The 27883-nt window shown below is 36.7% G+C and overlaps 1 protein-coding gene across 1 annotated transcript in view; it reads right to left on the reverse strand.

The window, feature by feature from the left end:
- ELAPOR2 (endosome-lysosome associated apoptosis and autophagy regulator family member 2) overlaps nucleotides 1-27883 on the reverse strand; it is a 169944-nt gene that overhangs the window by 25227 nt on the left and 116834 nt on the right. Inside the window, exons 9-18 of the mRNA XM_055307279.1 lie at nucleotides 23670-23850; nucleotides 22066-22194; nucleotides 11514-11604; nucleotides 10731-10833; nucleotides 7816-7953; nucleotides 5753-6016; nucleotides 4871-5044; nucleotides 2598-2787; nucleotides 1241-1337; nucleotides 504-605 (exon numbers count right to left, since the gene is read on the reverse strand). Of these exons, the coding sequence (XP_055163254.1) occupies nucleotides 504-605; nucleotides 1241-1337; nucleotides 2598-2787; nucleotides 4871-5044; nucleotides 5753-6016; nucleotides 7816-7953; nucleotides 10731-10833; nucleotides 11514-11604; nucleotides 22066-22194; nucleotides 23670-23850 (1469 nt within the window). The remainder of the gene's footprint in view (nucleotides 1-503; nucleotides 606-1240; nucleotides 1338-2597; nucleotides 2788-4870; nucleotides 5045-5752; nucleotides 6017-7815; nucleotides 7954-10730; nucleotides 10834-11513; nucleotides 11605-22065; nucleotides 22195-23669; nucleotides 23851-27883) is intronic.

Here is a 27883-nt window from a genome sequence, read left to right on the forward strand (position 1 = left end):
CACCATTCATCAGAACATGGAGGAGTTTGAAATGGAGCATGCAAATTATCTACCCAGGCCCCTTTGATCTTACAGAGAAAGAAACCATGATTCAGTGGATAGATTACTTCCATCTAGATCACCCAAGTAGTTCATTGTTGATGAAGAACTATAAACCAGGTTATATATAACCCAGCTTTTAATGGAATTGGGTCTAAACAGAATGAATAAATATAAGGATATAAGCACAATAATTATATAATACTTAAGTAATTTTCAAAACAATTAGACACTCAGACAAACAGGATAAGAATATGTCATTGAGGAGACTGGGAAGTAATGAGATTGGCAAAGACCTATTCTTAAGAGATGCTCAGCACATCCCCACCACAAAAATCGACATATTCTGTTCTCTTTATGCTTTGCATTCATAGAGAGTATGTTTTAAAATAGTAAGATTCTGGAGAGTTTTGCTTCTTCACAATAAATACAAATGTGAAATAATCACATAGTAATAAGAATACCTGGGGACTGAAATCACTCCTGCTCCTGGCTTAGTAGGATTGCACCTCATTTTCACAGCAGTTGACCGGCCATTAACACAAGACGTTGTAGTTGTAGAAGACCTATTGCAGGGCAAATGTCATTTTACAGAACAGATGGGACACAAATCACAAAGACATAAATATCCTGTGTATAACTGTTCCCACACTCTATGCAACAATGAAAAAGAAAAATGTGTCCAAGTTCACTAATTTGGAATTTTAATGCAAACTGAGCTCATTTACTTTCACTGCCTAGGAAAAGTTAACTATTTTCTCAGATAAAGTGCTAAGCTATTATCAAAGTATTTAGTCAAGTTACCATAATCATAATCAAAGTCATAATAAAAAAATTTTTCAAAGAGAGATAAGTTGTATCTACTTTTGCTGATGTTGAGATGTGTGAATTACAAATACTGCCTGGAAAAGGAAGTAGAGTCTATTATATATATATGTATATAATATAGATGAAATATATAGAAAAACAGGAGCAGATAAAATAAAAACAGAAAAATATATATAATCAGAAAAAGATATATATTTTACATATCAGAACTTATGTAACACTTACAAAATAGTTCACATTTCCTACTTTATACTAAGTCTTCTATTTAAGAACCAATCACTGAGTATCTATTAAGTATATGCTACTATGCTAGACACCCTGAGGAGACATTGTTTTGACTAAAATAGTCAAGAGAAGCAACATCTTCACTTACTTATAAAAGAAATGCACATCTGGTATTTGGCTAGGGGGAACTGGGAACATATCTTCTTTTATATTAATATTTTGCAATGTAGTTTCAACTGTCACTCCTAGATGACAATAAAAAAAGCTATTAAGAAATATCAAAAAATTAGGTTTATTTAGTCTCTGTGTATCTGAATATAAACAGCTTTATTCTGATACTGTCATATGACCAGAAATATTTTATTAAATCCTTGTATTCATGGTAAGATGAGGAACCATTCCAAATTCTATAGAATGAAAAAGAGTCTACTCCCTAGCTCTGTAATTTTGCTTAAGTCATTTCACATCCTTGGGTCTTATGTCCTAATTCTATAAAATGCATGAAATAATTGAGATGATCTTTGAAGCCCCTTCCAGCTCTAACATTTCAACATCCTAACATTATTAAAATTCTCAGCTTCTGATGAGTTTTGTTGCACAAGCTGGGCTATTCTGTTAATACAGCTTTTCAATAAATACAGACATATATGAGAAAATAAAAATTCCTGTGCCCAATAATTTCCAGAACATAACTCCAAAGTTTGCTTAATCTAAAAGTCAGGCATTTTTCCCATCCCTTGGAGGCAAAATGACAGCAGAACCAAAAGGCAAAAGATAACAGCAACCTCTCCTTCTGATGGAGCATTCTGAGGCTGAGCGCAAGCTTAGTAACTGACCTTGGTGCTGAAAATTAAAACTAAAATTAAAATTAAATTCCTCTGGGGTCAATACAATTGGTCCTCAAATCTGCTATACATTAGAATCACCTAAGAAACTTTTTAATTGTCATACTGTTATCTGTTCTATCACCATTCCAAAGGTTATAATGAACTTGATCCCTAAAAACCACTAAGAGGTCATTCTTGAAACTTACCTATGCCTTCTAGTCCACAAAGATAAAAAGGACAGACAGGGAATAAAGCTCAGTACATTCACCTTTGTTAAATGTTACTAGCTTACTTTCGATATGAGAAAAGATGATGAAAGTGATGGTAGATATTATGATTTAGATTTATATAATATTTACTATTCTTTTGTTTATAGTTTTGGTTTCTAAACTTACTTGCTTCTTAAGCTCCTAGAGAATTTGATGAAAAGTACAGACTCTCAAAAAAAAAATCTTATCACATATGAGTTAATGCATAAATTCAGAAGATGCTTGCACTCACTTAGAATGATCAATAGATCTCAACTGTAGGGGCTTTTTAACCATGTTTCAAAGTGATGATTTAGAATTACCTGTGGCCTTCATCAGTTACGGCAAACACCAACACAATGACAAGTTATTAGTACTGTAATTTTAGAATAACTGCATGCATTGCATATAGAAACCACATGAAGTTTACCTAGAAATGTATCTGCCAGAATGATGGACTGTGACGATAAGGCTGCTCGGAAACCCTTACTTTCAGAAGGAATAATAGTTGACTGGCATATATACGCTCCCACCAAATTCGTGTAATCATCTGACCCTGCCACCATTTCCTTTATTGTGAAGTCAGTTATATTGTTGGTACAGAGAGCCATCTTCTTCCCCTAGGAAAACAAAATCATAAAGAGGTTTCACAGAAGAGTCAGTCTCTACATTAGATCTCAAAGAGCTCGTGACTCTAATACAGCAGTGGCTGTCTCCTCACTGCAGAGATTCTGCTTTAATTGATATGGTGTGAGGCCCAGGCACTGGCATTTTTTTAAAAAAGCTCTTGAGGAATTCCAGTGTTTAGCAAGGGTTGTGTGTCATTTAAGTTATAATGAATATAGAAATTCAAGACTGCACTGCTCCTCCAACTACAAGCATCATTTGTGATGGATGAAAGCCATCTAACTTAAGGAACTAAATGCTATCCATGAAACCTTCAATTCATAGGATAACAAAGCATTCAAAGAGACCAGATAACTCCTGGTGAAGGTGTTAATGTCAAAGAAAAATACTTGCTCTCCCTTCTCCTTTATTGGTCTATTGTGGCAGAAAGGTAATGTGAAGCCTGAAGAAGAAAACATAAAAGTCATATTGCAGCAAAATCCTAGGACACCATCTAAATTCTTAATAGTTGGTCACTGCAAGTGTCTTTATTCACCTACTCATTTTCAATGATGTGTAACTATTCAACTACACAAGAAGTTGAAGGGAATATAGGAGTTTAGTCAGTTAGATTATATAATTTTTAAAAACTGGAAGACTGCATAAATATATGATAGTCCAACTGCTAACAACTATAGCTTTATAATTTCTATGAAGGAATGTATAAAGGGAAAAACAAAGATGATTTTATTGGTCTTATATGTAGAGTGAGCACATATGGGCGCAAAGAAAAGAACAAGATTTATCTTTCTTAATGCATCTAGCAGTCCAAACTTACAAAATTTTCTCCCTCCACTAAGCCTTCTCATTGCAATACAGGTACAATATATTATTACTAAGCTTAAATTAAATTGTTGAAGCCAAGAAGAAAACAATGGAAAAGATCAGAGAGAAACTATTGAGGAAAGAAAGAGGAAAACAATAAAAGGAAAGGAATGAGAATAAAAAGGAAAGGAAGAGAAAGAGGACAGAAAAGATGAGGGGACAGAGGGAAGGCATAAGGACCAAAAAAATGTAATACATAATGTAATACATAATACAAGAGAAAGAGGACAGAAAAAATGAGGGGACAGAGGGAAGGCATAAGGACAAAAAAATGTAATACATAATGAATCTCATTCACTGCTCTACTCGGTATTAGCAGAATAGGTATTTAATATTTGTTTACTGAATGAATGAACTGAGTGCCTAACCCATTGAGCGTGTTAAATCACTTCCTGTAAAATCAGAACATGACAAATACTACACCATGTAAAATTTATAGATATTGTTGATTAAGAATGTCTGTGGTCATCAGATCTCTTTTTATTTCATTGGCACAGCATCTCATAATGAAGACCATTGTAAATATTGGAGTTAATATGAAAAGAAATATGGAGGAAATGCCTTATTAGATTTTCAGCTTTGCTAATGGTGTATATACATACTTTCCAGCCCTAACCTCATAGATTTATAAAAATATTGGGCATATAGTGCTGTAAATCTTCCCATTATCCAGCATTAATTAAGGTTCTGCTTCTTACCACAGAAAAATTAGATGCCATTATTTATTAGCAGACACCACCTGATCAGCTACATTTGTCCCCTGTTTACCTCTTTTTTTTTTTTATTTTGGACAAACTTTCTCACAGAAGTATTTTTATTTTTAAAACAGAAAATGGACAATATTAAGAACAGTAAAACTTTCTCGAACCAAAACTGCTTGCCTGAAAATAGGTGGAATTGACAGCCTAAACCACTACAACAAAAATGAAAGATCCTTAAAGTACCTACACCCTAACTCCTAGCTCTGGGATTTAATTGGCTGGATAAGTACTTTATCCACCCACTTTCTGGGTAGAAAACCAGAAAAGGCTTGGCCCTGCTGGAGAATGCTAACATGCTAGGAAGCAACACAAGATTTAAGTAAACACAGCTCAGTTTCTGACGTTTGATTGTTAGTTTCCAAAGGGATTTTATTGGGTCATCAACAGAGAAAATATCAACTCAATCAAAGCTGAAATACAGCTCCATCTCATTTTGACAGCCAGAACTCACCTCATGCCCACATAAACTAATATTGAAGAAATGGAAGTATTTGGTTCCTTTGGAGGTAAAGCTGGGTCCATTCATTAATGAGCCCACACTGCTGAGGTTGCTGAAGTCATAGTGCAAACTCTGATTTTCTTTTTCATGGTGGAAAAAGCAGTCACTATAGCAAACTGAGTGGTCCTTTGATTAAAGATTAAGAAATAAAAAAATATACAGCAGAAAAGAAAGTATTAGCCTTGATGAAAAATGTGTTTCAGAAAAGGTTATAGGCTTAAAAACTCGGTAATTTTGTCTTAGTTATATTTTATCACATAAATATAGAGAATTTCTAAACACTAACTAGATTTTCTGGGGCAGAGTTCAGAAAAATCAGCATTTTAAAAAAATAAGTAAGTTATTCTAAGACCAGTTTCTTGTAGAAAGGTATTTTAATAAATAGCCAAAAGTCCCTGCTATGCCAGTTTCAACAGACAATAAAACCACTTTTTTCTTCACCCATAATATAGCAGCAATCTTTGTCCTTAAAATATTTTAAGATATACTTGCTGATCTCCATATATTCATATGTACAACATACAGAGGTAGTTCACTAACTCTACCTTAACAGAATATACAATAATCAATTTTAGTATTTTTGGAAAGCATTCTTATTTGGGTGCTTTTCTTAATATGTTATGTCCCCCAGGAACTAGGGCTTTCATGGCTCATATTAAGTGTTTAAGTGCTTAGTAACTGTAACAGGAGAGAAAACAAGAAAAAGAATGAAAAGGCAATTTCTAAATGGAACTAAATCTCCTTGTAGTTCCTGGAGAAACATTAAAAGGATCTTGTGAGTTTCTTTATTAAAGTGTGCTTTCCTAGGGATATCTGAAATACACACTCACTTACCTGAGTGCTTCTACTCCCAGGCCCACATGGAATACAAGCCTCCTTGCCATAGACCTGATGTACGGACAGGTATGTGTCTGCTGGACACTCCTTGCACTGGTTGGTTTCTTTCTCAATGTAGTGGCCTGGGGGGCAGGGGACACACGATGAGCCCGACTGTTCAGAACCGAGGGCACAGGCACGGCATGAAGACGCCACCCCATCAACTGCATTAGTGGCAGTGATAGAATAAATCTTCACCATGTCATTGATGAACCGTCTATTCTAAAAAGAGAGCAAAAAGTAATGACCTCTGCCTTGAGACTTAGTTGTACAACCAGATTGTTTTGTGCTGATATCACCAAAATAACTAAGCAGAGTGTTCCAGCCTAACAGTTTATAATCAATAACAGATTAATATTATTTCTTCTTAGTTCTTTTAAAAAACAAATCTTAACACTAGGAGCTAATTTCCATAGCAATGGAGTTCCAGGAGTTTAGCCACAATCACTAAGAGATCTGTGATAATTGGTACAAACTCGGGCATATTTTATGTTAGCAGTGTAGCAAGTGGTAAAGCCTTGGATGAGGGATTAGTCTTGAAAGACCAGGACTCTGGTCCTTACCAAACACTAATTGTGATGCCATCACACCACCCCTTTGGGCCTTCTTCTCCCTTCCAGTACTCTCTTTAACGTATGTACAGATTTCTACTAAAAGGAAGCATAGTAGAAAGCAAAACCCTGGATCTTTCTATAATTTTCCTTCTTGTGACAATGGGTCAAGTAAGATCTAGTTTTCACCAGGCAGTGGGTACTACTTTATCAGTACAGAGCAGAGCTACCCTACTTAATGTTTTTTGTCTGGGTAAAGACAACAGGAAGATGAGGAAGCATTCCACAGCACATTCATGCCCCATGTGATCATAACCCAAATGCTCATCAAGAACAATTAGAATCAAGTAACATCTGGGAATGGTTCCCCAATGAAAGCCTGAAGAGAAAAGAGAAAATGTTCTGCATTTGCCACCACAGCTCTAAGTGGTTTACCTTATTTTCACCTTGGCAAGGTCCTGTCTATGGAGATTCACAAAAATAACAGTCCTGCTACTACTGAAACATACAATGGAACTTGTATAGGGGAGGATTAAGGTCTACTCTAGTCGGGACAGTAAAAGAAAATAAATAATTCTGTGTGTTAACCCAATTGTGTGTATATACATGCTCTCCAGGGTATAAAAGGAGACATTTCCACAATTAAATAATAAATCAATACCAGTTAATGGCTCCAGGACAAATGTCAGATCATTCACAAAAAGAAGAAGATGGTCACCAGCCTTCTCAAAGTCTTAGAAAGCTTTAAAAATGTGTTTTTAAATAACTACAAGATTAGATTTTCTCTCTCTTAAGCTTTCACCAAATATATCTGTTTAGCATAAGAACAATCCAAAGATACATTGTGTTATTTCATTTCATACATTATTACTCTCAAAAAACAAAGATACCATTTTTATACAAACCCACTCCATAACCAAATACTACTCAGGCATCAAAAAAACAAAATCTTGCCATTTGCAAGGACATCGATGGAACTATAGGATATTATGCTAAGTGAAATAAGTCAATCAGAGAAAGGCAATTATCATATGATCTCAACCATATGTAGAATTTAAGAAACAAAACAGAGGATCATAGGGGAAGAGAGGAAAAAATAAAACAAGATGAAATCAGAGAGGGAGACAAGCCATAAGAGACTCTTAATCATAAGAAACATACTGGGTGTTGCTGGAAGGGTGGGGGAATGGGGGTAACTGGGTGATGAACATTAAGGAGGTCACATGATGTAATGAGCACTGAGTATTATATAAGACTGATGAATCATTGAACTCTACCTCCACCAATAATACATTATATGTTAATTTAAGTAATAATTTTAAAAAGACAAATCCACTCCATAACCAAATGATTGATCCCACGTTAATAAAACTAAGTCTTTTCCTCCAAGAGATTTGAGTGATCATTTTGTACAAATTTCCACTGGAAGCATCATCTTTGTATTAAAGAAAAAAAGTGCTTGGAACTTACATCTTGACCCTGATTCGTTCTCTGGAATGCCCATGTAAATGTAAATGTTGCATTCTTGAAGATGATGTGGGTATAAGCTTGTTTTTCTTTGGTTCCACCCCATGATTCCACCACATTGGTACTTTTTCTATTAATATCCTAATATATGGTAGAAAAATAGAAACAAAAAAAGTACAAACTCAGTATTAATATATGTGTATACATTACAAATATGTGTCTTTACTTGGACCCCTGTAGGGTCCGGGAATATTTATCTGCAGAGCACGGAATCCTAGAACCCTCAAAACTTCCCTTCAAGTCTACACAAGCACTCACTAGCTTAGTAATTACAATTTTTCTACCATACTGCCAATATAACCTGAAAGAGGTCTCAAATTATAATAGGTTTAAGGATGTGTGTGTGTGTGTGTGTGTGTGTGCGTGTGCCTGTGTGCATGTGACCCTAGTTGAGGAAACACACTTTGAAGGGAAAACATAATTCCTCAAACTTCTCACAGTAAACTTCTAGGATTCTCACAGAATAGCAAGGTTTTCCATGTGTGCCTTGAGAGATTCTGATAGGCAACTCTTGCACAGGAATTCTAAGTTCCTCCTGAATTATACTTGCAACTTCCAGGCTTCCCTAACTTAACATTAACATTACCCAGAATTTTATTTTAAGTCCATAGAATCTTCTTCTGCTTAAACCTGAATTCCAAAGGAATTTGTCTAATACTTTATTTCTGATTTCCTTAGCTAAATTTAAGATTTAGACTATCCTACAAATGTGTTACATTGCAACCAATATGCTGTCATTAATGTGATTAGAAAGCAAATAAACGAAGTCAACCAAATAATGTAATATGCATCTAACTAATTTGAAGTGAAAACCAAAGCTATCCTTGAATTTTCTAATTGGTGGTCCTTGCAGAAACCCTAACAGATGTCTTAGAAATTTGGATGGGCTTCTGTTACGTTATCTAGGATGTGGACAATATGGTGGTATGAGCTCAAGATATATTTATTTCTTTCTATGATATAAACATAGGAATCAAATATTATATAGTAATCAAATATGCTGTAAAGAGATGTGTCTTGAGTTCACACCACAGACCGGAATAACAGATTGTGCTTATCATACATTACAGAATTCCCCACATCACCAAATGACCAAACCACCAGACGCACCACTTCCTAAAAGAAGCTCATAATAGACAGACGGTGCTCTGTTAGACATCATCTTTCTAGATGTTTATTCCAATAATAAATGGAATGCATTGCATTACTGCAAATAATACCATCTTACCTTGGTAAAACATCTAAGATTGATTTACGAAAATAAATAACTGATCCTTACCCTCAGGAGTGCCTGGTCAAGTGAGAGACAAAAGCAGCAATACAGTCACATAATTAAATCAGTTTTCTTAAAGAACTTTAGGAGCACAATGGACAAAGTGGCTAATTTTACTTAAAGGATTAAAAGAATGCTTCCCCAAAAAAAGTGAAGTTTGAGCAGCCCTTGAATTATGAGTAGGAGTTCACCAGACCAAAGAGCAAAAGGAAGAATGCCATTCTGGCTTAGAGTACCAAGGCATGAGAACTGAAGTATGGGGTGTTTCTCTAACAAATTCAGGAACTCTAAAGAGGTGTGAACAATATGGTAGACGTGGTAAACAGAAGCTAGGCAAAGAGTACAAAAAGCCATACTGATGCCATGCTAAGAAATTTTAGGTATATTCAGAGGCAACTGGTTCTCAAATCTTAGTTGATGTTTAGCCATGGCTGGCTAAAATACAGGTATCTCAGCCCTAGAGCTTCTTATGAAGACTAGAAGAGGGCTCAGGAATCTACATTTGTAACAAATTCTCCAATGGTGCTGGTCCAAGGAACAAACTTTAATAGCCACTGCTATAGGCAGTAACAAGCTAGCAAGGGGAAGGAGGAAGATTTGTTGTGGATGCCTCCACTATTGTTTTTAGGTTTATAAAGATAGTTTATATATGAGAGAGAATTTAGACAAAAAGAACACAAATAATGGGAGTGTGGACCTCAAGAATGACACAGAGTTTGAAAAAGAACCAACAGATTACAGAAACAAGGAGACAGAGCTGGGAATTGATGATTTATTGGTTATTTGTGGTGTATTAAATGCATGTGTTAAGATTATTCACAATTTTCTTTTACTATGACAAAGTCCTTTTTTTTTTTTGGAAGAAAATAGTCTGCCTTCCTTTAAGCTGGTAGTAATCACAAATAAATATTTAAATCTTCATTGAACTTGTATATCTGGAGGAAACTTAATAGATTGCTAACTACTAAAAGACTATGGGGAAAAAGTAAAAACAATGTCTATGAAGTCACTACTTACAGTGCTAAAATCATAGGCAACAACCTAATACCCACATGAGGTCTTAATAAATTTTGTATTGCTACTTTTCTCAAGCTAAGAGTTCAAATGCACAGGGCATCCAGAAAAAAATGGGCAAAATTATGACATGCACATGGTAAAGTCCTTTGTCCACATTTATGAAATTTAACAGTGAAGTCTTCTCTCTTCCCAGTGCCCTATCCCCCCATTATTTTCTATCCTCACTTATTAATATAGCTTCTTCCCTCCTGCTGGTTTGAACTACACAATGGTTATTAGAGGAGAATTTTCACTGTGCTGGTGACATATCTTTATGAAGCAGTTTTTACCAGACTGATAGTCACCCAAATCCCTTTGCTCAGACCTCCCCCATGAGGAACACAAGCTTTCCTTGTGGGCTGTCCTGCACATTTCTTAATGACTTCTTTAGTTTTTTTTTTTAATTTTTTGAAGGACCTACAAATGGAAGAAAAATGGCATTTTTATCCCAACTTGCATGAATGAATGGACCCTTGAAAGAAAATGTTAAGCTTAGAAACCCGCCTTTGAAAGCCCCTCTTTCACTTACCACCATGAAATACAGAACACAGTCAGCCGAACAGAGGGTCTCAAAGACAAATGTTATTCTTCCCAGTTCAGAACCCATGGCTCCAGTCATAGATGTTGGTGGTCTATTTGACAGATTAAAATTACAATACTTATATCTAAATACAGTATTGAACAAAATTAAGTCACTTTTTCCATTAAGCAGAAAGCCATGCTCTCCTCTTCCCCTAATCAATGGCTCCCCACAGCCACAACTTCTTCCTTACTCAATCTCTGCATGCCCAGACCATCCCAGTAAGGAGTCTACACAATCATGGTAATATGCTTGAATCTCCTGAGGTAAATATTACCATCTATCCTAAAGCAAGAAAAATATGACTACTGGGAAACTTCAACATAGGAAACTGAAGCAAGAAGTGATTTAAAGAGTTGTAACATACTACTTTTCAGGTAAAATTGAGACAAAACTACATTTATCAACCAAAAGATACTCCTCCAAACAACTTGGACAAAGACCTCTTCATTAAAAGCATACAAGAATCATGGTTATTATAATATTTGGATAGAATTATTGTTAAAAACTTTCAAGCTTCATCTAAGTAATATATGACTAATAGTTACAGTTTCTCAATCACCAATTCTACAGATATTCTTAAATGTAATACATTATCCTACAACAGCCTGTTATTTGGTAAGTCCATCACAACATAACCATATTTATGCAGGCAATCCTACTTCATCTATTTCTATAGGGACACAGGCATGAGGATTCTTACAGAAAGGAATCAGAATTGGTTTTCCTTACTTAAATCCGGGGATATGCAAGTTTAAGATCAGGTAATCATTATCTGAACCTCCAGCCCCACTCTGGATATGATCTCCAGCCACCTCCCAACCTGGAAATGAGATAAGGCATCTTTATCGGTAAAAATCCCATTGCTCTTTAGGGTAAAAAAAAAAAAAAAAAAGGTATTAGTGTTTGTGTTCAAAGGTTCAAAGTTAGAAAAAATCCAAAATAATTCCCTATGTTTATACTGCAGTTGCAAATTGCATGCAGATGTAGACTCCTAATATCATAAAGGCATTCCATATGATTTCCCAGAAAGAGTCAAGTAATACATATTTTTGCACAGAAGTTATTTAATAGAAAAACTAACAACAGTTTTCTCAGTTGGGCTTTTTCTTTAAACTACAACAGATGGTCTTTATCCATTCTAATAAATTAAGATGGAAAATCTTAGTCTTCAGGTATCCAAGGGAAACTAGAAATTTTAAATTACTTAATGAAGATTTAGAGTCCAGAGTTCTTTCCTATAGTTTGCTGTTCCCTAATTTACAACTCCTGTTCTGCATTCATTCACTTATTTATTAACTCAAGTGGCATTCACTGAGTGCCATGAATCATGATATGCTCTAGGGTTAGAAAGACAAGACTGGGTGTCCCCTCACTGAGGAGTCAGTAGAATATAACAGAGAGAAGCACATGCTAACAACTGTCAAGAGAATGGGGAGGCAGAGCTGCACATAGAAGGTGATGGGAAGTCTGTTCCCTGCACAGAAACAATAAACATATCATAGACTGAAATGGTCACATTAAATGAAAAAGGACAAGTATCCCCCACATGCCATTATTTATTTGTTTTATATAAATATAAATATTTATATTTATTATTAAAATTTTGAAACTACAGAAAAAATTAAATATGACAACTATACTTACTTTTAATCCCATCACCCAGAATAAAACCATTGCTAACATTTTGAGGAGTTTCTTTTTACTAACTTTGGATAAACAGGTTTTAACATCATTGAGGTCTTATTACTGACATTTTGTGTCATGGCCTTATATGTTAACACTATTGCATATGTATTTGTATGCATAAATACTTAAACATATTCATGATTTAATAGTTTATCATGTAGACAGATATAATTAATACCCATAATTTTCCAGATCACACTATTGGACTTCCCTCCTTTGACCACACATCCAGTTTAACCATTTGGATTATTTTTACCCTTTAGGTACTAAAAATGACACTGCAATAATAAATCTATTTTTTTGTAAAGCTTTTCTATATTTTTTTTAGAAAAGAATCCTGAAAGAATTATCAGGTAAAATAAAAATATTTTTAAACTGTGTTTTGTGCTATTATGGTGATTTGGAAAGCAATGTGTGTCAAGGAGGAATATTTATTAATGGTAAAACTAAATGAAAAGAAATGAAGCAATTCATACTTCCCTGAAACTTCCCACTTCCAAGTGATAGGCTCTTAACATTTCAATGTATTTCTTTTCAATTTTTTTTAGTGTACACTTTAGCATACCATAGATTTTTTTTAAGATTTTATTTATTTATTCATAGAGACACACAGAGAGAGGGGCAGAGGCACAGGCAGAGGGAGAAGCAGGCTACATGCAGGGAGCCTGACGTGGGACCCGATCCAGGCTCCCCAGGATCAAACCCTGGGCTGCAGGCGGTGCTAAACCACTGCGCCACCGGGGCTGTCCCATACCATAGATTTTAATGTATACTCTATATTCTGATTTTTTCATTTAGCACTGTCCTCTAATTTTTCTCATTAAAATCAGATTACATTTTCCCATTAAAAACCCTTACTACATCGAATTTTAATGATTTAACAATGTTACATGCTTACATTATAATTTTATTTAATCATATCCCATTATTGAAAATGTAGTTTGCTTTCTCCTAATTAACACTAAAGTTAACGTATTTTTCCACAATTTCATTCTTCACATTTTTACATTGTTTCCCTGCTACAAATTCCCAGAAATGAAATAAATGGGTTGGAGAAGAGGAACATTCAAAATTCTAGAAACACTGTCAAATTGTTTTCCACATGACTGCCATTTTTAATGCTTGCATAACATTTCTTCTTCTAGGGCAGTGTAACTTTCATAAACACAATCCTTTGCTGGATATTTAGACTATTTTAATTCCTGTTATCACAGATAATACTCAGTGACCATCTTCATGTGTAAACTGTAACTTTTTTTAAAAAATTTTTTATTTATTTATGATAGTCACAGAGAGAGAGAGAGGCAGAGACATAGGCAGAGGGAGAAGCAGGCTCCATGCACCGGGAGCCCGACGTGGGATTCGATCCCGGGTCTCCAGGATCACGCCCTGGGCCAAAGGCAGGCGCCAAACCGCTGCGCCACCCAGGGATCCCTGTAAACTGTAACTTGTCTCCAACTATGAGCAACGTTTAGGCAAACTTTCGATACATGAAGATTTATTTCTGTGTATCTGTTCTGCAATTTTGTACAATTCAAACTGAGAACACATGAATCTCCAAGTACTCCAAGTAACACAGTTAAGCTGGTCAAAGCACATCCACTTGAATCCCATGACTAGATGACTACTCATGACATTGCTGTTACTGAGTCTCTCACTTTGGCCCCCATTCTTCTCAGTGCTATTCCTCTCAGAGCTAGATACTCAACTGTCCAGGCAGAAAAATATACATCACATGGGGGGAGGGGCAAGATGGCAGAAGAGTAGGGGGTCCTCAACTCACCTACCCCCGCAGACTTACCTAGATAACTTTCAAAACATTCTGAACACCTATGAATTCAGTCTGAGATTTAAAGAGAGATCAGCTGGAATTCTACAGAGAGAAAAGTTTTAGCTTCTAACAAGGTAGGAAGGTGAAAAAAAAAAAAAAGAATAAAGTGGGGGAGGGGAACCATGAGTAGCCAGGCTAAAGCTAAGCAGTGAGAACCTCTAGGACAGGAAAGTCCAGCCCTGGAGAAGTGGGAACTTTAAAAATCTGTGCCAGAGTTTTCCCTGACAGGAAAAGTGCTTAGCAGAGAAATCGGGCAGACTCACAGGAGGGGCAGTGAAGCCTCAAGATTCCCAGAGTCACTGTAAGAGGAGGGACACCCAGAGGAAAGTTCACTGCAAACAGCGGTCTGATATCGGTAAAGGGCTGGAGCACCACAGCCCTCCAGGGCATTTAGGAGAAGCCAGTCGGTTAGGCAGGCCAGCTCTGGAGTTGCCTTTACCCTAGAGCCTGGCAATGGATGGAGGTGGCTGTGCCCCACTCCTTTCAGGAGAGGCAGTCCCTGGGAACATGGGTGCATCAGCACAGGACCCCAGATCCCAGGGAGCACAAGCAGACAAAGCCAGTGATCCTGCACTCCCCCGGAACAGGTGGAAGCAGGGAGGGCACAGGACAGCAAGAACTCTCCTGCCACTGGGCACCCTGCAAACTGTGCAGATTAGTGCACCCAGGCCTGCCCCCAGAAGCATATAGGCCAGTGCGGACTGAGAGACTGTGATTAGTTACTCATGGGGAGCTTGACTCCAGAGCAGGAAATCTAGCCACTGCCATAGTTGTCTTTCCTCTTTGTTCCACCTTGTGCCTGGGAGGGGCGGGGCCACCAGGGAACGAAGGTCTCACAGGATAAACAGCTCACACTGAGCCCAGCACCTGGCAGGGGGCAGGGCATCTCCGCCCAGGTACAGACACCTGAGAACCAGTGCAGCAGACCCCACCCCCAAAAGAACTACTGGAAGAACAAGGGAAGAGGAAGATTACTGACCAAGTAGCACTGGAAAGGTCCAGGACTGAGAGAAAATAGTATACAGAAGAATTTACCACAAAAGAAAGAACTGGAAACAGTACCCTCTGCCATAGTTATAGAATTTGGAATTCAATACAATGTCAGAAATTCAATTCAGAAGTGCAACTATAAAGCTACTGGTGGCTCTGGAAAAAAGCATAAAGGACTCTAGAGACTTCATTACTGCAGAATTGAGATCTAATCAGGCCAAATTTAAAAAAAGATTAAATGAGATACAATCCAAACTAGATGTTCTAATTGCTAGGGTTAATGAGGTAGAAGAAAGAGTGAGTGACATTGAAGACAAGTTGATAGTAAGTAAGGCAACTGAGGAAAAAAGAAAAAATAATTAAAGCTCACAAGGAAAGGCTTAGGGAAATAAATGATAGCTTGAGAAGGAAGAATATACGTCTAATTGGGATTCCAGAAGAGGCTGAGAGAGAGGACCACAAAGTATATTTTAACAAATCACAGCTGAGAACTTCCCAAATCTGGGGAAGGAAACAGGTATTCAGATCTAAGAGACAGAGAGGACCCCCACAGAAATCAATAAAAACCATTCAATGCCTTGACATTTAATAGTGAAACTGGCAAATTTCAAAGATAAAGAGAAGATCCTTAAAGCAGCAAGAGACAAGAAATCCCTAACTTATATAGGGAGAAATATCAGATTAACAGCAGACCTATCCACAGAGACCTGGCAGGCCAGAAAGGGCTGGCAGGATACATTCAGGGTCCTAAATGAGAAGAACATGCAGCCAAGAATACTTTATCCAGCAAGGCTGTCATTCAGAATAGAAGGAAAGATAAAGAGCTTCCAGGATAGGCAGAAACTGAAAGAACATGTACCACCAAGCTGGCTCTGCAAGAAATATTAAGGAGGACCCTGTAAAAGAAAGAGGGAGCCCAAAGAAACAATCCACAAAAATAGGGACTGGATAGGTAATACGATAACACTACATTCATATCTTTCAATGGTTACTCTGCACATGAATGGGCTAAATGATCCCATTGAAAGATGCAGGGTATCCGACTGGATACAAAAGCAAGACCCATCTATTTGCTGTCTACAAGAGACTCATTTTAGACCTAAGGACACCTCCAGCCTGAAAATGAATGGGTGGAGAACCATTTCCATTCAAATGATCCTCAAAAGAAAGCTGGGGTAGCCATCCTCATATCAGATAAATTAAGGTTTATACCAAAGACTGTAGTAAGAGATGAAGAGGGACACTATATCATACTTAAAGGGACTATCCAACAAGAAGACCTAACAATCATGAATATTTATGCCCTAAATGTGGGTGCTGCCAAATATATCAATCAATTAATAACCAAAGTAAAGAGATACTTAGATAATAATACACTAATAGAAGAGTTCAACACGGCACTTTCAGCAAATGACAGGTCTTCCAAGCAGAACATCACCAAAGAAACAAGGGGCTTAAATGATAAACTGAACCAAACAGATTTCACAGATATATACAGAACTTTCCATCTTAACACAACTGAATACACATTCTTCTCAAGTGCACATGGAACTTTCTCCAGAATAGACCACATACTGGGTCACAAATCAGGTCTCAACTGATACCAAAAGACTGAGATTGTCCCATGCATATTTTCAGACCACAATGCTCCATAACTAGAACTCAATCATAAAAAGAAATTTGGAAGAAACTCAAACACATGGAGGTTAAAGAGCATCCTACTAAAAGATGAATGGGTCAACCAGGAACTTAGAGAAGAATTAAAAAGATTCATGGAAACCAATGAAAATGAAGATACAACCATTAAAAATTGTTGGGATACAGCAAAAGCAGTCCCAAGAGGGACATACATCTCAATACAAGCCTCCCTTTAAAAATTGGAAAAAACCTCAATTACACAAGCTAACCTCGCACCTAAAGAAATTGGAGAAAGAACAGCAAGTAAAATCTACACCAAGCAGAAGAGGAGCGATAATAAAGATTCGAGCAGAACTCAATGAAATAGAGACCAGAAGAACTGTAGAACAGATCAACACAACTAGGAGTTGGTTCTTTGAAAGAATTAATAATTAATAAGATACATAAACCCTATCCAGCCTTATTAAAAAGAAAAAATATTCAAATTAATTAAATCACGAATAAAAGAGGAGAGATCACAACCAATACCAAGGAAATACAACCAATTTCAAAAATGTATTATGAGCAGCTATATGCTAAAAATTAGGCAATCCAAAAGAAATGGATGCATTTCTGGAAAACCACAAATTACCAAAACTGGAACAGGAAGAAATAGAAAACCTGAACAGGCCAATAACCAGTGAGGAAATTGAAGCAGTCATCAAAAACCTCCCAAGACATAAAAGGCCAGGGCCAGATGACTTCCCAGGGGAATGTTACCAAATGTTTAAAGAAGAGAATAATACCTATTCTACTAAAGCTGTTTCAAAGGATAGAAAGGGATGGAATACTTCCAAACTCATTTTATAAGGTCAGCTTTACTTTGATTCCAAAATCAAAGACCCCACCAAAAAGGAGAATTATAGACCACAATATCCCTGATGAACACAGATGCAAAAATTCTCAACAAGATACTAGCCAATAGGATCCAACAGTACATTAAGAAGATCATTCACCATGATCAAGTGGGATTTATCCCCAGGATGCAGGATTGGTACAACATTTGTAAAACAATCAACGTGATATCACATCAACAAGAGAAAAACAAGAGCCATATGATCCTCTCAATAGATGCAAAGAAAGCTTTTGACAAAATACAGCATCCATTAAAACTCTTCAGAGTGTAGAGATAGAGGGAACATTCCTCAACATCTTAAAAAGCCATTCATGAGGGATCCCTGGGTGGCGCGGCGGTTTGGCGCCTGCCTTTGGCCCAGGGCGCGATCCTGGAGACCCGGGATCGAATCCCACGTCAGGCTCCCAGTGCATGGAGCCTGCTTCTCCCTCTGCCTATGTCTCTGCCTCTCTCTCTCTCTCTCTCTGTATGACTATCATAAATAAATAATAATAAAAAAAAGCCATTCATGAAAAGCTCATGGCAAATATCATTTTCAGTGGGGAATCACTGAGAGCCTTTCCCCTAAGATCAGGAACACAACAGGGATGTCCACTCCACCACTGATATTCAATATACTACTAGAAGTCCTAGCCTTAGCAATCAGACAACAAAAAGAAATAAAGGCATTCAAATTGGCAAAGAAGTCAAACTCTCCCTCCTCGCAGATGACATGATACTGTACATAGAAAACCCAAAAGACTCCACCCCAAGATTGGTAGAACTCATAGAGCAATTCAGCAGTGTCGCAGGATACAAAATCAACACCCAGAAATCAGTGGCATTTCTATACACTAACAATGAGATTGAAGAAAGAGAAATTAAGGAGTCAATCCCATTTACAATTGCACCCAAAAGCATAAGATATCTAGGAATAAACCTAACCAAAGAGGTAAAGGATCTATACCCTGAAAACTACAGAACACTTCTGAAAGTAATTGTGGAAGATGTAATGAAATGGAAAAACATTCCATGCTCATGGATTGGCAGAATTAATATTATGAAAATGTCTATGCTACCCAGAGCAATTTACACATTCCATGCAATCCCTATCAAAATACCACGGACTTTCTTCACAGAGTTGAAACAAATAATCTTAAGATTTATGTGGAATCAGAAAAGACACCAAATAGCCAGGGGAATATTGAAAAAGAAAACCAATGCCAAGGGCATCACAATGCCGGATTTCAAGTTGTACTACAAAGCTGTGATCAAGACAGTGTGATACTGGCACAAAAACAGACACATAGATCAATGGAACAGAATAGAGAACCCAGAAATAGACCCTCAACTCTATGGTCAACTAATATTCGACAAAGCAGGAAAGACTATCCAGTGGAAAAAGGACAGTCTCTTCAATAAATGGTGTTGAGAAAATTGGACAGCCACGTGCAGAAGAATGAAACTAGACTATTCTCTTATACCATACACAAAGATAAACTTAAAATGGTTGAAAGATCTAAATGTGAGACAAGATTCCATCAAAATCCTAGAGGAGAACACAGGCAACAACATTTTTGAATTGGCCACAGTAACTTCTTGCAAGATACATCTATGAAGGCAAAGTAAACAAAAGCAAAAATGAACTATTGGGATTTAATCAAGATAAAAAGCTTCTACACAGCAAAAGAAACAGTCAACAAAACTAAAAGACAACCTATAGAATGGGGGAAGATATTTGCAAATGACCTATCAGATAAAAGGCTAGTATCCAAAATCTATAAAGAGCTTATTAAACTCAATACCCAAGAAACCAAAAATCCAATCATGAAATGGGCAGAAGAAATGAACATAAATTTCACCAAAGAAGACATAAACATGGCCAACAAGCACATGAGAAAATGCTCTGCATCACTTGTCATCAGAGAAATACAGATCAAAACCACAATGAGATACCACCTCACACCAGTGAGAATGGTGAGAATTAACAAGACAGGAAACAACAAATGTTGGAGAGGATGTGGAGAAGGGGGAACCCTCTTGCACTGTTGGTAGGAATGTGAACTGATGCAGCCACTCTGCAAAACCATGTGGAGGTTCCTCAACTCAGCAAGGAGGTGCCTGCGACTCAGCAATTGCACCACTGGGTATTTATCCCAAAGATACAGATATGTTTAAATGCCAGGACACCTGTACCCCAATGTTCACAGCAGCAATGTCCACAATAGCCAAACTGTGGAAAGTGCCTCAATGTCCTTCAAGAGATGAAGGGATAAAGAAGATGTGGTCTATATATACAATGGAATATTACTCAGCCATCAGAAGGGATGAATACCCACCGTTTGCTTCAACATGGATAGAACTGGAGGGTATTATGCTGAGTTAAGTAAGTTAATCGGAGAAGGACAATTATCATATGGTTTCACTCATAAAGGGAATATAAGAAATAGTGAAAGGGATAATAAGGGAAAGGAGGGGAACTGAGTGGGAAAAATTAAAGAGGGAGACAAACCATGAGAGACTCCTAACTCTGGGAAATGAACAAAGAGTTGCAGAAGGGGAGGTGGGAGGGGGGCTGGGGTAACTGGGTGATGAGCAATCAGGAGGGCACTTGATGGGATGAGCACTGGGTGTTATACTATATGTTGGCAAATCGAACTTCAATAAAAACAAATGAAAAGAAGAAAAATATACATCACCTTTTATCTTCACTTCTGTATCGTATTTTTCACATTACTATGTGCTATTCTAATATCACACACTAATACTGCAGAGATATCTATCTTCCAAATTAATAATTGAACATTTCTGAAAATTATCAAAAATCTCAAGTTTAGCCTCTAAGTAAAGGAGGGAACAAGGGCCTCCAAAGAGTATTGTCCTGAGAGTTCTCTAAATGATCAAATAAAAGTTCCAGATAATCTTTACTAGTAAGTGAAAACACACACACACACACACACACACACACACACACACACACACATCGATGCTTTCATGAGTTCATTCAATTCCCTGGCCTTCCCAGTCTTATTTTTCTTCCATAGATCTTTTTTTTTTTTAGATTTTATTTATTTATTCATGAGAGAGGCAGAGACATAGGCAGAGGATAAAGCACGCTCCTCACAGGGAGCCTGATGTGGAACTCAATCCCAGACCCAGGATCACGCCCTGAGCTTAAGGCAGACGTTCAACCACTGAGCTACCCAGACCTCCCTTTCCATAGGTCTTAACTTTAGGAACATAAACCCTCATGGATTTATGATTTATGGTCAAGTAATAACTACTATATTTTTTTCTTCTCCCTTAGGATAATTTCTTAGGATTATTGATCAAAAAAGAGAATATTTCATAAGGTTTAATGTATATTAAGGCTTTCTCTTTCCCTCTCTCACTCATCTTTGTAACCAACATTATTCAAGGGCCTACTATTTTTCAATCTTTGTTTTCATGTGTTTACCTCACTTCCTATATCCCAAGTATATTAATTTCAGATAGGTACTGATTTAAAACAGATGTAATTTAAAAGAATTTTTTAAAACAACAAAAACATAATATGGAGGAAAAGTGAGCTCATAAAAATTGCTAATGAGATGATAAAAGTAAAAGGATGCATTTTGGCATAAAACTCTAGTATTTGTAACACTGGCTCCTAGCGTCTTGTTTAGAAATATACACAAAGATACGGTTACTCATTCAACCAGCAAATACTGCATAACAACTAAGTGCTAGCGCCTCTCAGGTCTTAAAATATTAGAACAAATAAAATTTATCCACAATCTTATTGAACTGCCACATTTTTAAGTTTTCAGTAAGTGAGATTTAAATATATTTTGTACACACAGTCATAGATTTCATAGGGAAGGAGTTAGAAATGATTACACTTCTCAACACCACTCAGTCCTGAGCCAGATTCAAACAATCCTGGCAGAAATGCTGTCATACTACTCTTCAAAATGGCAAGTGACTTAGATTTCATTATATCCCTTGGTGATCTATTCTGGAATTTATTGCCATAAATGGTGATTCTCAATATCTACTTCAAAGCTGACTCCAAAAAAAAAAAGCAAAATAATATATACTGTTACGGAAAAGTCAACTGTCTGTGACACCACATTTACTATTTCGATGTGAGGGCTAGAAGATAGACAAGTAGCCAACTGATAGGAATGAAGTTCCTCATACTGGTATTTGGTATATTTTTAGAGAGCTGAGTCCAAGAATCTACTACCCAAATACACCCAGTAGGCTGATTCTAAACTCACCATTCATTCCATCGCACTTTGAATTCCCAACATTAAAGCAGGAAGTTTTCATGTTGCCAGGAAGGACATTCCACCATTTATATTCAAACCCAAGTGCAGGTTCCATTCCTGCTGGACAAGGCCTACATTCTAGGAAAGACACATGAAATAAACCGTTATAGTTAAAACGCATCTGGCCATCTTCCTCTTCCTCTATCCCAAGTACTACTAAATTTTTTATTAGCAGAGAAGGAAGTGCGAAGGAGAGATAGTAGAGCATCAGTTCCTTTAAGAATTAATAATTTTTTCTAAAGCAATCTGGAAAAGAAAATATTTCTGGATATAGTTTACCCATATACACTTGACTAACATATAAAAGGAAAAGGATCAGTAAAAAATCTTTTAAAATTATTTTCCTTCATTTCTGAGAGTAACTGCTAACATCAAATCACCCTCCACAAGAGGGGTAATCTGAAACTAATTCTCTTATATGTGACCTTAGAATCAGTTCCCTTTACCTCATGAACAATGAGATATTTCAGCCTTCCTATGGGTTATTAACAGAGTATTAGACCATTGAATTATGGACCCATTACTTGAAATTCAAAATATTGGCTATGTTGGAAAATGATACTGGGAATTGAGAAGTTTGGAAAGAGTCAAGTTTATAAATAAGCCTGATTTAAATTAATACCTGCAACAATGAAACATAAGAGTCCCTTCCAACCATTTCCAAATTTACCCAACATGCTTTGTATTAAATATGTCATTAAAGAGAAATGTTCACGGACCAAACACCTTTTGATACCAAAGTGCTGTAGGACACATTTTTATATAACCTGCTCAATAATAATGATTTAGATATTATCATCCACAATTTTACGACTGGGAAAATTGAAGTTCATAAGGTTTAAGTAAGTTGGATAAATCACACTAATGGTCATCTGTGGGATGTGAATTTAAAAACAAGTCAATCAGACTCTTAAGTCCTTCTTATTTATCAAAGCCTCTGGAAAGTAAGAGGATGGCATGGCTACATTCAAGTGAGATGACTACAGCTGAAGTGCATTGTAATTCTTGTCTACCAAAATTAAAACAAATTCTGTAGCACTTTCTTTATTATTTATTAAAAACTAAAATCCCAACTATACACCCTGAAACAATTAAGAGACTATCTTCACTGCTATATGATTAAAATGAGAGATTTTTGCTATTACTATAGCACAAAATGTGATTTACTATTCCAAAGCTGAATTAGAAGAGGCTATATTTTATGCTTGTATTAATATATGTGTACACACTTACTACAAAAGGAGTGTGTATCCTTAAAACTTAATATGGTGGAATATTTTTTAATCAACATTCAAAGGCAGAATGAGCTGTTCCATGAAGAGAGAATTACTGTATTACACAAAATGCCAATAAAAAGCTACTCTTGTGGTATGTTAAAGAAGCCACTGCGATTTCACAATTCATTCTGATATTTCTCAATTCTTCTTCAGTCTTTGTGAGATAAGTATGCTTTATAAAGAAGTCTTCTGTAAAAACAATGAAGAACAAGGTCGCAATGGTCCAAAAAGATTATTTTGCTAAAGGTCCATTTCTTGGACCACTTGGCATCCTACCCTTTGTTCCATCTGAAAATGTTCCAGGGGGACAGGGATGGCAAGAAGATGATCCATTGTTATAAAATCCAGGGTTGCAAGGTGGACAATCCTTCTTCTCTCCAGAAGGGGGCAACCTAATAGCATCTGTGAGATCCTCCCTGCAGATTTTGGGCTCTATCCACTTGTACATAATTTGTGTCTACAGAAAGAAAAAGAAAAGCTTTCAGGTCATATATGATGCTTTATTTACTTCAAATTTCCATTAATAAAAACATTAAACAGAAAGCCTAGGAAAAACCAAATAGTGAAAGAATAGAAGAACCAGGTAAAGAAAATCGAAACAATTAGCAACAAAATGAGACAAAAAGGAAAAAACTTTGGTGGGACTATGGTCATTACTTCCACATGTTTTTACTATGAGCTGTAAGTGGGCTTTACTGCATCCATACAGTACATTCATCATCATGGAATTCTACTTTAAAATATAGATACATGATTATAACCCTTACTCTTATAACCTTTCATTTACTTTATTCCATAATGACATACGGTTCTATGCAGAGACTACATTTTCCATTTAGAAACTTCCACCACTCTCTTCCTTTCCTTCACCCTCAATACCTGTTGCAGTGGCTAGCACAATATGATCACAAAATAAAAGGTATACGTTTTTAAAAAGACTATGTCTAGCTTCACATTTAGATCCTGTCATTTCACAAATACATGTGGTTGCTCTCTGAATCTTTTCCAATACCCTGATATTAGACACAAGAGCCATAGATAAAATATTTCTAATTCTGGGCCCTGTTACAAGTGCTTCCAACAACAAAAAATTAAGACAACATCTACTTTCAAGACAGAAGTCTTTTAAACCTTGTCTTTTCATTCTCTCTCAACATATACACATATTCCTACACAACACAAAATACACAAGATAACTATAACCCAGCCAAACCCAGAAAGCTATGATTATAAAGTTACTCTCATTGTGAAACCAGAAAAATTAAATGGTATAGCCATTTCATCAACAAAATCAACAGGCTCAGTAAAAATAAGAACGTATTTTATTTTATTTTTTATGATTTTTTTTAAGATTTATTTATTTATTCAGAGAGAGAGACAGAGACACAGGCAGAGGGAGAAGCAGGCTCTATGCAGGGAGCCTGACGTGGGACTCGATTCCGAGTCTCCAGGATCACACCCCGGAATGTAGGCGGCACTAAACCGCTGTGCCACTAGGGCTACCCAAGAATGTATTTTAAATGCAAAGGGATATGTAGTTTCATAACTATAGTTTTTAAAAAGAGGGTTTCCATCAATAGACATATAATCCAATGGAAGAATGCATTCTCCTTTAAAACATATTTTGTAATAATAAGTCTATTATTGGAATGGGAAAAACAAAATTTAAGGCAATTCTCTATAGCTATTTTCAGTTAGTAGAAAATTATATATAGCACACCCTGAGACCACTCCATTTTATTCTCAAGTATTCTCTTACAGAAGAATTACCTTATCTGAAGAAGGATGCTTAAGGTAAATGGCTTAAAAGGTAGATGTCTCAACAGAATTATAAATATTTTTCCTTTTATAACTCTCTTTCTGCATACATTTTATGGCCCACATCATCATACAGTTCAGCCAACTTCATCTGCCTTTCTCATCCCATCTATAAAATGATGGCCACTCCTGCTGAACTTTCCTCAACAGCTAAAAAAAATAAATAAATAAACTAGACCCTGTATCCATAAGGGGTTTTTAACTCCCCTGAAAAGGGCTGTATAAAATCCAGAGAATCTAAGCAAACAAAACATCATTATATCTGGGGGATTGTCTTTTTAAAATTCTGGCTTAGCGAGTATAGAACACAAATTTCCAACCCAATGAATTCACAAATTTGCTGATTTCTTTTGAGATGAATTAAAGTCACACTGTGTTAGGTGTGAACTATTGCATGGTTGAAAACAGGGGGTTCCCGTGTGGGAGTAGGGGTGGTGCTGAGGCTGAGTACTTGCAAGGGGGGGGGCGTGCCTTGTACTCCTCCCCACCACTGTGGGAGGTCAGTACTATTATCTTTAAGTTTATAAATGAGGAAGCTGTGGGTAAGAGCTGTTTCACAACTTGCCCAAGAATTAGACACAGCTAGTAAACAGTACAGAAACACTAGTCAAAAAGGCTCAGTTCAGTTAGGGCAAAAAGTATAAAATAAGGAAATATACTTTTGACAAGTCAGCTGACCACATTATTCTCAATCCAAGAATAGTAAATGTTTAAAAATTAGAATATGTGCACCACTTTTAAACATTTAGAAGCCAAATCTCAAATGCTCTACAGTAAAAGTTTTGTTTACAAAGGCTCTTGCTTCATATGGCAGATTGATTCTATGTCTCTCCTTCTAATGGGGACAGATGCTTTCAAGTGGAGCCGACTGGGGAAAGATAATAATTAATATAAATGATACTTAGCACCAGATGGCTCACAGTGCAGGTGAAAAACCAACAATCAACTCATTCTTTGGCAAGTTGAGATAAAATTATGAAATATTTTATGAAACCAAAAAACACTAATAGAACAAAACTCACCAGATTGCCAGTAAGATTAGAGAAGACCTCTATCTAGTGTCTGAGTATTTTATATTAAGCATGAATAAGATGCGTTTAAGAGAAACACATGGTGCTATCAATTCTCATGTTAAAATTAAATTCAGGACTGGGATGACTAAAAAATTTAGATAAATTTTGAAACTGCATTTGTCCACAGTTACCAGCCTTCTTCCTTCAAATGTCCCTGCACAAGAGCATCAGGGCTTTGCAGAGTGGCTGAATTCATCAGAGCTAAATTACATGTGATTTATAAGTCTACTAACAGCCATGCCAACCTCATTGCCTTGTGTTCCATGATGTTCTGACTCATATGTTCCCAACCAGGTGGGCTGTTGCTTGCCCTCCTGCCATTCCCAATCCTTAACCTCTTCCAGTAGTGAGACACAGGGCCCTCATCATTTGTATCTCTGACATGTCCCCACCATCCTGCCAAGTTATGTCCATCCCCTCCTTCAGAGCCATGCTCAGCATCTACAAATGCTCTAAGCATGTCCTCGGCTCACCCATCTACATATCTGCATCCACTTGGATTCCTTTCCTATGAAGGTTCTACTGTTTTCTCTTCCCTTGTAGTTACCTCCTCATTCCCTTTCTAAATTCATCAAAGCTTGGGACCTCTTCTTTGTTTATGTGGAAGACACCATGGAGATTGAACATTGCACTGCAGGTTGTAGCCAGGGATTTAGGCAAGAAAATGCTATAGCATTAGATTGGGGTGAAAATACTAAAAACACTGAACTGAGGCTTTAAATGTATACATTGTCTGATATGAGAATTCAATCTCAATAAAGTTGTTTTTAAAAAATATTTTAAAGGAGACTATCATGAAATTTTATTTTCTACAAATTCAGAACTCCCTAATCACTGAGAAATGCCATGATGTTTTCCCAAAACCCTAATTCAGAAACACAGTCTCCAATTTTTCTTGACTTGCTTAAACTACATAGGAAGAAAGGCAGTTCTTTTTTTTTTTTTTTTTTTAAGATTTTTATTTATTAGGGAGAGAGAGAGAGAGCGCGCACACAAGTTAGGGAAGGGCAGAGGGGAAAGCCAACTCCCCGCTGAGCAGGAAGCCTGAAACTGGGGCCTTATTCCAGGACCTTGGCTGGGATTATGACCTGAGCCAAAGGCAGAAGCTTAACCAACTGACTGAGGACAACTGAGCTTAACTAGGCGCCCCCAGAGAAAGGCAGTTCTAAAGGCCATATCCCATTATACCCTATTTTTAAATATCCCCTATATCTTACTTTTGCTATGTAATTCACAAACACTGTGTAAGAGACATTGAGCATTTGAAATAACTTGTAATATTAAAGTTATTAAAGGGCAAAGAAAGTACTAGACAAACTCTATCATGACTAAGTTGCAGAGTCAAATATTTCCTCTCAAGAAGGCTTCCTTCTAAGACATCCTGTCCTGCCAGGCACTCTCCCAGCCTTGGCTGCAAGTTTGCTCTTTGACAAAACATGCTGTTTCAGAAGTGGGCAGCTCTGCTTGTTTGAACATCATTATGTACCAATGGAATTTACCTTCTATAAGTTCATCCAAATTCTGCCTTATGGAATAATACAGAAAACTGTATTTCTTCTTTTCTATAATTTCAAGTGCTTTATCTTCCTACTTAGGAAG

Source organism: Nyctereutes procyonoides, unplaced genomic scaffold (genome assembly GCF_905146905.1).
Source record: "Nyctereutes procyonoides isolate TBG_1078 unplaced genomic scaffold, NYPRO_anot_genome, whole genome shotgun sequence".
Classification (NCBI taxonomy): domain Eukaryota; kingdom Metazoa; phylum Chordata; class Mammalia; order Carnivora; family Canidae; genus Nyctereutes; species Nyctereutes procyonoides.